Raw genomic sequence first — 14,672 nt, forward strand, 5'->3', positions numbered from 1 at the left:
ACGAAAAACTATTATTGTCAACTGCAAGGAAAATTGTCCAATCAATAAGTGCGCAATCGCTCATAAAAGTGCTATTTTAGCTTAAATTGTTTCGGTCTCTTCGGCGCACTTATTGCTTGGCATGTAACGAAAAAGTGCACTGAAGATACCGAAACGATTTAATGAATAGCACTTTTATGAGCAATATCGCACTTTGAATGGTACAATTTTCCCACTTGTGCTCAATATCCGCCATTATCGCTCGTGGAAAGCTGGATAGTTTCCCAACTAAATGATTCTTTTGATTTGCACACTGACAAACTTTGGCTCCTCTGGCGCTAGTATATATGGACTGTAAGCGTTATGCTAGCGCCAGAAGCTAGCTGTTGTGAGTTTAGTGTAGAATTTTATGCGCCTTTAGCGACATCATCACTATAATTTCCCAACTAATTTGACATAAGTTTTATCCAAGTGGGGACCTTTCGCTTGGATGTCTGTTCTCTGTGGCTTAGGATTGGTTACCTGGGTAGGCTTAATGTGATACGGTACTGAATCCCAACATGGCTGGAAAAATGGCGTCCTTGTGGGGATATGAGATAAAGGATGTTCGGCCATGTTGGATTCAGTACCGTTTCACCCTGCCGTGTCTATTTTTATCAGTGTATGCGCAAATGCTCAACAGCTCACCATTAATCAAAATACTTTGCTCTAGATCTGTCATATTGACATCCACCAAACGTCATTGCAATCTGCTGGAAAACTGCAATAATTACACATCAACAGCTTGCTCTTTCGTTCCACGCACGGCGCACGGATCCATCAGCAACCAGCAGCAGCAGAAGCGAAACTGTCGCCTCGCAAGTCAAGGGATTAGCTGTGAAGGTGAAAGTTTCCGCGGTACATCGTGTCTGCGGATTTTAATCCAGTATATTTTGGTGTGTTTGTCCAGAATTCCTCCCAAACCGGTAGCTGCACTAGGCTGTCAACTAAGGTGAGTGCAGTCGAAGTAAAAACTGCGTGTTAAAAAGCTAATTTCAATTCTTTTCTTTTTTTGTGATTGCACATATTATTGGATGAACCCGACACGACACAAAATCTCTTTCGAAAAATGTAAAGATTGTGACACAAAACCTCATTCAACGTCATCGGCTGGGAAGTGTGCGTGTCGGACAAAAAGCAGGAATCATGGCAATACCGAACCAATATCTGGAGAAAACAGAAGATGTCGCCGACCAGGTAAGACAGGTGGTGGGTGCTCCCATGAAATGTTTAAATAGGAAGATGATAATAAGATATAGGTATACGAAAATTGCACGTCTGTATCAAAACTCAGACCAGAAGCCAACAAAACATAAGATTCAGTGATGCCAAATCTTGAGGAAGATTTTGAACTTGAGAAATACAATATTATTTCTAAGGGTATAGAAAGACGTGTTTTGGGACAAATCCGTGTTGCATCAACATGACTGATAGGTGTATTTGCTTTAAAGTTTAGTTTAAAGGCACGTTTTAACCAATCAGCTGAGATTGCGTAAAAATTTATGTGGCCTTTTTCCTAGTTTTGTTTCGTGACGTAGCGTAATATAAGTCGAGTCTAGCCAAACTGACCAAAACGAGTTTGAATTTTTTCTATTTGTGTTGCCACTGAGACAGCTAAAACCATCGTTGGTCCATCTTGCAGTTTGAATTTTTATTGTGCTTAAGCTTAAGTTGATCGTATGGATGTGTTTGTTTGTAAATTTCAAGTCATTTCTGATAACCGTGCCTTTTGTGTCATGTCATTGCCCAAAAAAACCTCTGCATGATTGTTTCAAGTTTTTTTTATTACAATGACGTTCGTTACATTAATTTAAAAACGAAGACACATGCAAATAGGTATTGTAGTTTTCAACCCTATAATTATTATGTCTATAATTATAATGTCTTGGCCGAGAGTTTCATTCTCGGTGTAGACAAAGTCTTTGCCGAGCTCTAACCAACAAAACAAAAAAAAAGTTTGTTCCAATACGTTGTGTAGTTTCTGAGAAAAAGGTACATAAAATTTTAAAATCGTGGTTTTTCAAGAGCGGCGTTTTATTCCGTCGAGGTTGTTCCACGCCGCACTGGAATGCTTATGTGTATGATCGTTTTTCGGCCACTTTCCGTGATTGGATCACTACAAAATTAGTATCAAAATAAGCGCAAAAGACTGCAGAATCAAAATCTGAAATATGAAAAGAATGGAATTTTCAAAAGTTTTAGTGGTTTATGTCCCCTTAAGAATGCTGTTTTTATGATATCATACAACCTAAACACAGGTAGTGAAAAGCCATTTTTAACCTGATTTGACGGAGAGAAGAGATCATTAGTTGTAAACTAACGGATATTATACATCTATACTCCAGGAAATTTTTTTAATCTCTTTTTTTATTATTATTATAGTCACTTTAACAGCTTAGGTCATTCGTGACTTCTGCGGGGTTGGGATTTGAAACCGGGTCCTCAACGTGAGAGGCGTGAATGCCAACAACTACTCCGGGATTGACCCCTTATAGGAACAATGTTGTTGTGGATAATATAGACCTTTCTATAGATTTCGTATAAAGATGCCAAAATTGAGCATTATTAGGCCGAACTGTATGCTCCAATTTGATACATCTACAACAATCTATAAATTTTACTCTTTAAATATTTTAAATAACGACCGCTTTAAATATTGTAAATGACTCGCTTTACGTCAAATCTGCTATCTGATTTTGCTTTCATCAACTCTTCTGAATAATTAATGTTTTTATCTATTTCAATAAAATAACTAGAGTTTTGCTGTTTAAACGGCAAGCAGGCAAATTGACAAAAAAACTACAAGGTATACAGCCCTAAGGGCTGTACGAAAGGGTGACGTAGGACTAAATCAGATCATTAGATCAAAAACTAATGTAAACTGCATTTCTGGCATATGTATGTTTATAAGAATATGTGAGTGTCATTGTTTATTTAAGTGAATGTTTGAAAGAGAAGAAAGAAATATTCAGATTCAATTCTTCATTGGCGGCTTTTAAAATACGTGGGCGGGGGTTCATAAGTACAACGCCTGCAACTATTGAGACATAGAGATTTCTTTTAAAAATCACTTGTGTGCATCATAAAGGTTGAAATAGTAATGAATGACCAGCCCACAGATTATTGTATTAAATATGACATTTTTTTTTTTTATAATCCCCTACGATAAAACTGAACCTTGTCGTGGTGTAGGGCTTTTTAACTAATCAGTAAATGAACAGCGGTCACGTTTACTTCTGAATGTGGGTATATATCAAAATACTTTTGTGATTTCAAGTGGGACTCGGGGTAAAAATTTACCAAATGTGATTGTTGCGTTGTTCAGAAAGTGCTTTTATTCCGTTTAAGAATAATGCCAGTATGGGGATCTCTGACAATAGATGAAGTTTTCTGGGATTCATCCCTGTTTATAACAACTGTCACAAATATCTCCGAAAAATGTCGGATTGATTCAGTTGGTCGGAGGCTTAGGGTTAGTAAGGGGATGTAAGCGGGATACCAGATCCGATTGGATGCCGAAGGACCACTCTGTAATGATTACGGGTAATAGCACTTCTTAGGTAGCAGATGGGAAAATTAGGTCAATTCGTGTCGCGTGTTCAAGTTTCGGCTAGGCGGTGCTGCTAAATAGAGTAGGATTTTTGCACTGGCCCCGTGGCTGTCCTGAGCTCTGATGGCTGCCCGCGGGCTCTGTCTATGGGAAGGGGTCGAGTCTTAAAGAGACGTTTAAGCCCAGAGCTTTACAGCACTTTGGTCTCGGCGGGCGAGTCTCTATATTTTGAAGCTTCTGTCGACTACCGCGAACGTCCAGCTTGTGCTGCGCTCAATTTACTTTGTATCGTGGGAATGCATTGTGAATGCTAAGGGGATGAAAGATTAAATTTGCCCTGATAAGTTGATCCGAGTTGCTCCGAAATTTGTCTTATCTATTGGTTCATTTGTGGTTGTTTGTGTTGGGAAACTAAAAGCGTGCGCGCGGTTGAAGACCAGTGTCAGGCGGGGCTGACGAATTCTCCACTTCTTCACTATACCACATATTGCAACTCGAGTGGTACAAAAAGTCCAAAGCACATTTACAAATTCGATCTATTATTTTTCTTCTCATCATCATCATTATCATCATCATCGTCATCATCATCATTATCATCATCATCATTATATTTAAAATATGACATTCCGGCCTTTGGCAGAGAGATCTTAGAGTCAGTTCGTGGAGTCCGCGCAGGGCCGAAACGCCTCCGCCTGCGGGTATAGGCGTGACGGCTATGCTTGGGGCTCTACCTGTGTTTTAGTGGGCGCCAGTGCCTGTCTCGTCAGGTAAAATTGATGTTTGAGGTCTCCCTGACACTTTGTTGACAACACAAAAGGGCCCAGCGCAGAGTTTTATACGCTATTAAGCGACCAGTTGGATAACCCGAAAAAAAGGAAAAAAAAGGAAATATGACATTTTTCAATAATCTTACTTTAACTCGCTAGTGGCGTTTAAAAGGGCCATTGGTTACAAATAACATTAAAGCCAAAGCACGTTCATCGCAAATATGACGAATGCCCTTCTCTTTTGACATGAATGAGAACGGGCACGTAAGTTAGCGGCGTCGATTCACTGTCTTTTGTTCCGAAAAGGTTTTACTAGTTTACTTTCACAGCTAATCACCGTTGCTATCCGTGCTATCATTAAATCACCGCTTGTTACATAGCAGAAAATATGGCACATATGCAAAAATTTGTTTTATTTGTATGAGAGTCCTTATCCTGCTACCACAGGGGTGAGGGGTCTCAAACCATCATAAAACCCCCGCATGCAAAATTTGATTCCATTTGCTTGATAAGTTCTAGAGTTATGAAGAAATTCGAATTTAATTTGTATGGCAGCCCTCCCCCCTCTTAGCAGGGGAAGGGGTCTCAGTACACCATAGAAAAAATTCTTACCTCCAAAAACCCCTACATGCCAAATTTGGTTCTATTTGCTTGATTAATTCTCGAGTTACGAGGAAATTTGTTTCATTTTTATAGGAACCCCTCCTCTTACGCCCTCCCTAAAATTGCTCTCTTACCACCCATGAAATTGCTGGTAATTTTATCTATCCAACGACATATAAATTGTTCAGTTTCGTTCAGTAGTTTAGTAGTTATTAGCATTTGAAACCTTTCATTCAAACGTTACACTTCTATTTTCGTTTTCACAAAGTGCTACCCAGTCCCAGTATAGTAAACAAAGACGTAGTCCTACGTCAATATGTCATTTGAGTCATAGTTGATACTGTACATTTCAATTAAATGAAAATCCGTTCGTTTCATTTCATTTTTCACTCTGGGTTACATCTAATACCCAAAGTAAATCAGTTAAAACGAAAAGTCAAACACAAGAACTCCATCACCAGACACGAATGCGATTACAATGGTAAAGTGTCCTATCAATCTCCTATACCTGTAAAAATGAATTTCTGTCTGTATGTTCCTTATAGACTCGAAAACTACTGAGCCGATCGGCATAAAAATTTCTATGCAGGGGTTTTGGGGCCGACTACTGCGGTTACTGACCTCCATTACTTTCCTTCATTTGGGTCCGAACGAGCAACAGCGAGTAACGAGAGGATCACTCCTGTGAAATGGTACTTTCCGCGAAAAGGTTTTTCTCGAAATGGTATTCCGCGAAACACTATATTCCGTGTTATGGTCTACCGAGAATTGGGTTTTCGCAAAATGATATTCGGCAAAATATTATACAATCACGGCGAATATAAAAATGCTATACGCTTTAGTTTATCTGGCTAAACGGGCTAAACAATGGGGGGAGTCGTTTTTTACTTTACTGTGAGGAAAAATTGAAAATTCGTATTTTAAACTACCCATCCTTTCATAGTTACGCAACTGCCAAAATAAATCATTTAAGGTTGAACTGCTCAGAAAGTTGCAAAACTCGAGATTCTGAAAAAGGTCATCCGAGATTCAAGATTTATGTACAGCACAGTTTAATTCGCGGCAATACGAAGTTTGTCTATATTTTCTATAAATCGATTGGCATACTTGGTTTAGTTCGGTTCAGAATTGACCGAGTTATTAGCGCTCAAAATCATTAATTTTTTCATGACGCTCGAATATTTCGATTTCTTGGAATGACAACCTACCTTGCCGTAAAAAGCAGTCCTTAATGAAAAGATTGAGTTTTTTAGCCCAGTGAATTCCAGTTATTTAATTTTACATAAATACACACACACAGACATTGCTCAGTTCGTCGAACCCTATCGATTGGTATATGTGACCAGGCCCTCCGGGCCTCGGTTCAATTTCGTGTTTTTCGACCAATTCCTAAACCTTTGTTATAGTATAACAAAGGTAAAAAGTATCATTCATCTGATCAAACCATTATGAAATCATAAAGAAGCGTTTATGATTTCATAATGGTTTAGGTAATGCCAAAAGTGCCTATAATATTTCCTTATGGGATTCAATAGCAATTGAATCCCATAAGGAAATATTATAGGCACTTTTGGCATTACCTATAAGATCTATTTTATCCTAGGGGCGTCTCACTAGATTTATATTAAATATATTCACTGCAATCACTGCAAATATCGCTTCCACGGTTGCAGCCAATAAAAAAAATTTGCAGCAAAAAAATCTCGCTTGCATTTTTGCAATGAATGCAAATGATGTAAAAAGCTAGTGCAAAATTGCGAAGTGAGACACCCCGTGATTTTATCACATTTTTTACTTTTGTATTTCTCTTGGATCAAACCTTGGATTTGAAAAACAGTTTTTATGCCCAAAACAAATAAAAAATTATCATTGTGTTCTGACAGACACAAGGAACACAATGATAAATTTTCGTGAACAATTTCCCAGAAATCAATGATGCGTGCTTGAACCTCAGAACAATATGAAGCACCTAGATTTTGCTTTATATTTTTACATATGACAATTCTAGTACTGAAATAATTCTTTCTTAAAACGTACATATGAAACAACTTTTGACGTAGGACTACGTCTTACGGCAAGTTTTGAGATAGGGTGTCATTCCAAAAAATCGAAAAATGCGAGCGTCACGAAAAATGAAAGGTTTTGAGCGCTAATAGCTCAGCGGTTTTCCGCTCGATTTTCAATATTCTTACACCAATCGATCGGAAAATCTTCTAAGAATTGACCCAAATGAAGAAAAGTATGGATTCTTGATGTTGAACTATTGAAAAATTGAAAATAATGAACTTATGTTTTACCAGAATTCTCGCTTCGTGATTGGTTGGAAGATTCTTTACGATGATCTAAACCTATACCAACTTGATATCTGTGCTTGGGAAGTAAGCCAAAACAAGAGACATAGTTCCCCCATTTCAACAAGATTTCTTAACACCGCGATTAAATCTAGACCATTTTGATGTCCTTGCTTGGGAAATACGCCAGAAAGAGTGACAGAGCCCCCTCTTGCCAACAGATTTCTTACGAACGCGATTAAACCTAGTCCAATTTGATGTCTGTGTTAGGGAAGTGAGCCAGAAAAAAATGACACTAGTTCGTTGTCCCAACAGATCGCAAATTCTTTACTGCGTGACGATTAAACCTCGGCGAATTTGATATCTGTGTTGGAAAAATGTGCTACAGCTGTAGTGTTCGGTTATAATACGACTCTGTATGAATACGCATGTTTGCCGTTTTATTAGAAGTGTAGTGGAAAGATGTGCTGTTGATAAAATAGGATTGAAGTGGTAAAATCCCTTCAACGTGGGAAACCATGGGTAATAAAAACAATCTTTAATTTCAGTAAGGTAGCAGGGAAGCAATAGTTTGTGTTCTTAATTTTGTTAAATTGTTTTCAAATGCACAATCTTTTGAGAATTGAACGTATGCAATGTTACTACTTTGATAAATGTTACATACAACGCATGTAGCATGTATATATGTTGCATATAGCATGTATACATGAAGAATCGAAACATGATTACAAGCATGAATACATGCCACTATCACTACAAAGAGACTTACGTAGTCCTGCGTCGCCTATATATGCGGTCGTGTCTTGTACACAACCCCTCTGATTTTTTACCATTTCTTTCAACAGGTTATTCGTAAAGGTAAACACGTACTACCCCACGTCGCCCGACTGTGTCTGATAGCGACTTTTCTGGAAGATGGTATCCGTATGTGGGTTCAATGGAACGAGCAGCGCGAATACATGGATATGAGCTGGGGTTGTGGGAAATTTCTGGCTACCGTGTTCGTACTAATTAATTTAATCGGCCAGATCGGTGGATGTGTTATGGTTCTCGGTCGGTTAAAGGTGGCAATTGCTTGTGGAATTTTGTTCTTCATCGTAGTGTTGCAGGTTAGTATCAGGATGTTTTGCCTTTATATGTGACTTCACTATATGTTCTCATTTTAGACCGTAGCATATTCCATTCTGTGGGACATTCAATTTCTACTACGCAACCTTGCCCTCATAGGTGCTTTGCTGCTTGTTTTAGCGGAGTCTCGAGGCGAAGCGCGTAGTCTATTTGCTGGTGTGCCGTCGCTGGGCGAGAACAAACCTAAAAACTTCATGCAATTGGCTGGCCGTATCCTTCTAGCGTTCATGTTTATTACGTTGATCCGTTTCGAGCTGAGCTTCCTACAGATTCTGCAAGACATACTTGGTTCAATTCTAATGGTCCTAGTGACGGTTGGCTACAAAACCAAACTATCTGCTCTCATTCTGGTGGCACTATTAACACTACTGAATCTGTACCACAACGCCTGGTGGACCATTCCGGCCTACAAACCGCTGCGTGACTTTTTGAAGTACGACTTCTTCCAGACGCTCTCGGTCATCGGCGGCCTATTGATGATCGTTTCACTCGGTCCAGGTGGAGTCTCTATGGATGAGCATAAAAAGAAATGGTAAAACAGAAACCATGCCGTTGATATTTTTTGTTTCGGTCGTAGTGAGGGAAAGTAACTTTGATACGATAGGTTTTTTAATTGTAAAACATTTTTAAAAAATTGTTCAACTCGCCACATGATGGCGCTTGATGAACGAACGAAAGGAGCCTGTAAGGAGCCTTACCATCATCCTCATCAGGGACTACTTCGAAAGACACATTGACACAAGCACTTACGTATATAGACACCGATTCAGACAAGGGACATCCGTCAACATGTGATAATTGTGAACACAAGAAGCAACAAGAGCATAAGCAGAGTGAAACGCTTCCACCAACAATAATTCCATCGACATCAACAATTGGCGAGAGAGAGTGAGAACGAGTTTAAGCAGCATTTGGCCTCAACAGAACCTATTTTTCGAAACAATTTTCTGTGCATCTTTCTGTCTGTCTGTTTTTGATTTTCTGTGTTGTAAAATAATTGTGTCTATAAAAGAAAAGAAAACAACTTATTGTCGTTATCGTCGGTAAGGGAAGGAGACACAAAACAAACTAATAATGGCAAAGTGGAAAAGTAAAGTGGCAAAAAGCAACTATATCCAGGAGAACAAAACTATATCCATGCAACAAATAACACTTAAATAAAAGAAGGGCAAACAAGTATAATAACTAAATAAACCACAAACTGATTAGTTTTTTAACTATAAAGACGACATCTGGATTATTTTTTCAGTTCGCATTTTTTCCGTTAAAGGCATTTAGAATATTATAATTCCTTTTCCTACCAACGTACTCTGCAGACATCCCGCATAACAGCTTATTTTTTCCTACGTTATTGATTTAGTTATCATAAATTATGAATGCTGTGCCAAAAAAAATGGCCTAAACAACTACTGTTGACACTACTTCGGCGTCTGACGTTCCAACACAATCTGAGACCTGTATCGTATAAAAATATTTACTATAAAATGGGTTTATCACAAATAAAACGATTAAAAATCTTCCTGCCCACAGCTTAAAGTGAACAAGAATAATAAAAGTAATTATAAGTAAAACTTGTAAGAAAATATTTCGAATTCCGTTAGAGAGTATAACATTCTTTTTATATATCTATACCTATAAAGAAGGATTTCTGTCTGTCTGTCTGTCTGTCTGTCTGTCTGTCTGTTTTGTGTTCCTTATAGAATCAAAAACTACTGAACCAATCGGCGTGAAAATTTGCATGTAGAGGTTTTTAGGGCCAGGAAAGGTTTTAGTGATGGTTAGAGACCCCTCCCCCCACTAAGAGGGGGGGCTCCCATACAAATGAAACACAAATTTCTGCATAATTCGAGAACTAATTAAGCAAATAGAACCAAATTTGGCATGTGGGTGTTTTCGGTGACAAGAATTTATTCTAGGGTAATTTGAGACCCCTCCCCTCTTTATAAGGGGAATTATAACTCCTCTCTCCTTTAAGAGGGGGGGTTTCCATACCAATTTCCTCATAACTCGAGAACTAAACAAGCAAATGGAACCAAATTTGGCATGTGAAGGTTTTCGAGGGCAAGAAAATTTTCTATGTTGAATTAGGACCCCTCCTCACTTTAAGAGGGGGGGCTCCTGTACAAATGAAATACCAATTTCCTCATAACTCGAGAACTAATCAAGCAAATGGAACCAAATTTGGCATGTGTGTGTTTTTGAAGACAAAATTTTTTTCTATGATGAATTGGGACCCCTCCCCACTTTAAGAGGGGGGGGGGCTCCTATACAAACGAAATACAAATTTCCTTATAACTCGAGAGCTAATCCAGCAAATGGAACCAAATTTGGCATGTAGGTGTTTTTGGAGGCAAGAATGTTTTCTATGATGAATAAGAACCTCTCCCCACTTTAGGAGGGGGGGCTCCTATACAAATGAAATACAAATTTCCTCATAACTCGAGAACTAATCAAGCAAATAGAACCAAATTTGGCATGTGGGTGTTTTCGGTGACAAGAATTTATTCTATGGTAAATTGAGACCCCTCCCTCTTTATAAGAGGAATTGTAACTCCTCTCTCCTTTAAGAGGGGGGGCTGCCATACAAATTTCCTCATAACTCGAGAACTAATCAAGCAAATGGAACCAACTTTGGCATGTGTAGGTTTTCGAGGGCAAGAAAATTTTCTACGGTGAATTAGGACCCCTCCCCACTCTAAGAGGGGGGGCTCCTGTACAAATGAAATACAAATTTCCTCCTAACTCGAGAACTAATCAAGCAAATAGAACAACATTTGGCATGTGGGTGTTTTTTTTGGTGACAAGAATTTATTCTATGGTGAATTGAGACCCCTCCCCTCTTTATAAGAGGAATTATAACTCCTCTCCCCTTTAAGAGGGGGGACTTCCATACAAATTTCCTCATAACTCGAGAACTAATCAAGCAAATGCAACCAAATTTGGCATGTGAAGGTTTTCAAGAGCAAGCAAATTTTCTATGGTGAATTAGGACCCCTCCCCACTTTAAGAGGAGGGGCTCCTGTACAAATGAAATACCAATTTCCTCATAACTCGAGAACTAATCAAGCGAATTGAACCAAATTTGGCATGTGTGTGTTTTTGGAGACAATTTTTTTTTTCAATGATGAATTGGGACCCCTCCCCACTTTAGGAGGGGGGGTCCTGTACAAACGAGATACAAATTTCCTCATAACTCGAGAACTAATCCAGCAAATGGAACCAAATTTGGCATGTAGGTGTTTTTGGAGGCAAGAATTTTTTCTGTGATGAATTAGGACCTCTTCCCACATTAGGAGGGGGGGCTCCAATACAAATGAAATACAAATTTCCTTATAACTCGAGAACTAATCAAGCAAATGGAACCAACTTTGGCATGTGAAGGTTTTCGAGGGCAAGAAAATTTTCTACGGTGAATTAGGACCCCTCCCCACTCTAAGAGGGAGGGCTCCTGTACAAATGAAAAACAAATACAAATTTCCTCCTAACTCGAGAACTAATCAAGCAAATAGAACAACATTTGGCATGTGGGTGTTTTTGGAGGCAACCATTTTTCCCATGATGAATTAGGACTTCTTACCTTTTTAGGAGGGGGGGGGCTCCCATTCAAACGAAATACAAATTTGCTCATAACTTTAGAACTAATCAAGTAAATGGAACCAAATTTGGCATGTGAGAGTTTTAAATGGCAGAATTTTTTTTCTGTGGTGTATTACGACCCCTTTCCCTTTTAAGAGGGTGGGCTTCCATACAAATGAAATACAAATTTCCTTATAATTTGAGTACTAATCAAGCAAATGGAACCAAATTTAGCATGTAGGAGATTTTTGAGTCTTGAATTTATTTTATGATAGTTAGAGACCTCTCACCCCTGTGGTAGGGGGATATGGACTCTCATACAAATAAAACAGAAATTTTGGCGAAACTCAAAAACTAATCCAACTCGAGAAATTCGAGACTCTTCCATAAAACATTAATCAATAACAAGACCACAAAAACTATCTATAGTAACACTAGATCATTCAGGACGAGCCGGTCGCGAGTGTTGCCGGTGACCCGCCGTCGGAAGCGCCGCCCACTGGGGGACTTGCAAAACTCGAGAAGTGATAAAGATCATCCGAGATTCATGATTTATGTACAACACAGGTTAATTTGTGGCAATACGAAGTTTGTCGGGTCAGCTAGTATATATATATATATATATATATATATATATATATTTTTTTTTTTTTTTTTTTTTTTGAAATAGTGGTTCCATAATTGATGAAGGGACGGTAGGGGAAAGTAATGAAGCATTTTTGAATGGAGGGAAAGAGTGGAAAGGTGAGGGGGAGCGGTTATTGGTGGCTACGCTTAATAAGTTATCATTGTGACTCCTGCCTTTTGTTCAATGCTGGAAGGTGCATGGGTCGAACCAAGCTATAATCTGAAATCTGAGAATTTATTAAGCGCTAGATTAAGCGTAGCTACCAATCAAAGTAAATTGAAATATACCAGGTATCTGACCATCGAGGGTCGCATTAGTGTGTGTAGAAAAAAGAAAAAATAGTTCTGAAATACTGGTGGAACTTGGATGGAAATTAAAACTAAATTAAATGTAAATAATGAATGCAGAATGAATTCCAGAGAAATATTTGAAATTTACAATGAAATGTAAGGAATATATTTTAGCGTCATTTGCACTTGTAGCCTTCTGAAAACATAGGTGAAAATTTTCACTTTAGCAAATAACGAGCTAACTCTTCATATTTTGCTAAATGTTTCGAAGTGCAATTGAAAAATGAATTAATGTTTCTAATACTTCACGATCAATACGGTTCTAAGTCAGGTATATTGCTTAAATTAAAACACGTTTGATCCAACATTTTGCTTGTATGATGCTCTTGATGTCTTCTTTTAGAAAATAGTTTTATTCGAATAGATGCCTGTGCTACTGCTTGAAAATCTTCAAATTGAAGTCATTTTTAGAAATTACTTTTTTAATATTGATGAGAAAATCCTACCATGAAATGACTTCAGTCCGATAAGTCAAATCGGTCATATCCGAGACGTGTTCTATATACTGTGCCAAGATGATACCTTTTTATCATAATAAAGTTGCCTGATGCTCATGTTGTTTGATATATATACCGCTTGTCTCAACACTACGTAGAAAATCATCAAAAGTTATCTTAGATTTCTACAAAACAGTCTTACTTAGATGATAATCAACACTTTAAAAGTCTACCAGAAATCCGACGAAAAATATCGCGGGCGGATAAAAATATTGAACAATCATGTCCGAGCATTTTAAAGAATTTCTTTTTTGTTTCACTGCTCGTAGGAAAGTGATAGAAGGACATTTCTCTGAGACATCTTGATACCGCTTGCAATTTGGAACGTTGCACTTCGATATATCCATGAAAATACATATTAGAAATAAACTTCTAAGCATAAACATAAAAGATGTGAGAAAAAACAGGCAAATCTTGCGGACCCAACGATTTTTTTAAAAATCTAACTAATTTTCCATTCAAAATGCTCGAAATCTCAGAACTAGTGTAGATGTGTTAGTGCAAAGTGTATATGACAGCGCGCATTGTCACATACCTGGTATATATTAATTTACTTTGGCTTGGCTACGAATAACCACCTCCCCCCCTCACCTTTCCACTCTTTCCCATCCATTCAAAAATTCTTCATTACTTTACCCAACCGTCCCTTCATCAATTTTCTCCTCCTCGGTTTTCTCCTCGGTTAAATCAAATAGCAACTCAAAAGGTATCGACTTTTGACCTTTGGTGACGGTCAACTTCACGCAATGGTAATGGTGGCTCAAGTAATTGCCCTAATAAAGGCTATATCAAAAAGCCTTCCGTTTACATTTATCAAATTATTTATTTGAAATAGGCCGCTAGTTTTGACTCAACAAAAGACACGCCCAATCAAAACAGCTTCTTGTTCAGTTGAAGCATCAATCTGCAACAAACATTTCAATTTCATCGAGCATCCAACAGCATCTGTGGCAGACTGTAATCGCCAATGACCAAAACCACTTTACGATCGTCAGTTAAATCTACAGTCTTTCTGCCGCTACCGACTTCAGGCCGCAAGATGTTCATATAATGCAGATTCACGGTTAGTCGGGAGATAAATACAGCAATCATGCCGAAATTTGGCAATGAGATCCAAACAATAATCTGTTATGTATAACCGATCACATTCAACACCGCAAACAGCAGTAGTATGAAGCTCATTCGTAAGGAGAAATAAGCACCAACTTTTCGGATTCCGGAAGTCGTCCGAATTTCTGCAGGTGACGATGGGAATCGCTCCAAT

At 38.3% G+C, this 14,672-nt stretch overlaps 1 protein-coding gene across 1 annotated transcript; it reads left to right on the top strand.

Annotated features, from left to right (window-relative positions):
• The first annotated feature begins 791 nt into the window (after positions 1-791).
• LOC128734311 (surfeit locus protein 4 homolog) lies at positions 792-9,586 on the top strand. The gene is made up of 4 exons (XM_053828483.1): positions 792-970; positions 1,096-1,215; positions 8,075-8,338; positions 8,396-9,586. The coding sequence occupies exons 2-4, from the start codon at positions 1,165-1,167 to the stop codon at positions 8,891-8,893; spliced, it is 813 nt and encodes a 270-aa protein (XP_053684458.1). The 5' UTR covers positions 792-970; positions 1,096-1,164; the 3' UTR covers positions 8,894-9,586.
• Positions 9,587-14,672: the final 5,086 nt, after the last annotated feature.

This window comes from Sabethes cyaneus, chromosome 1, assembly GCF_943734655.1.
Source record: "Sabethes cyaneus chromosome 1, idSabCyanKW18_F2, whole genome shotgun sequence".
Lineage (NCBI taxonomy): Eukaryota > Metazoa > Arthropoda > Insecta > Diptera > Culicidae > Sabethes > Sabethes cyaneus.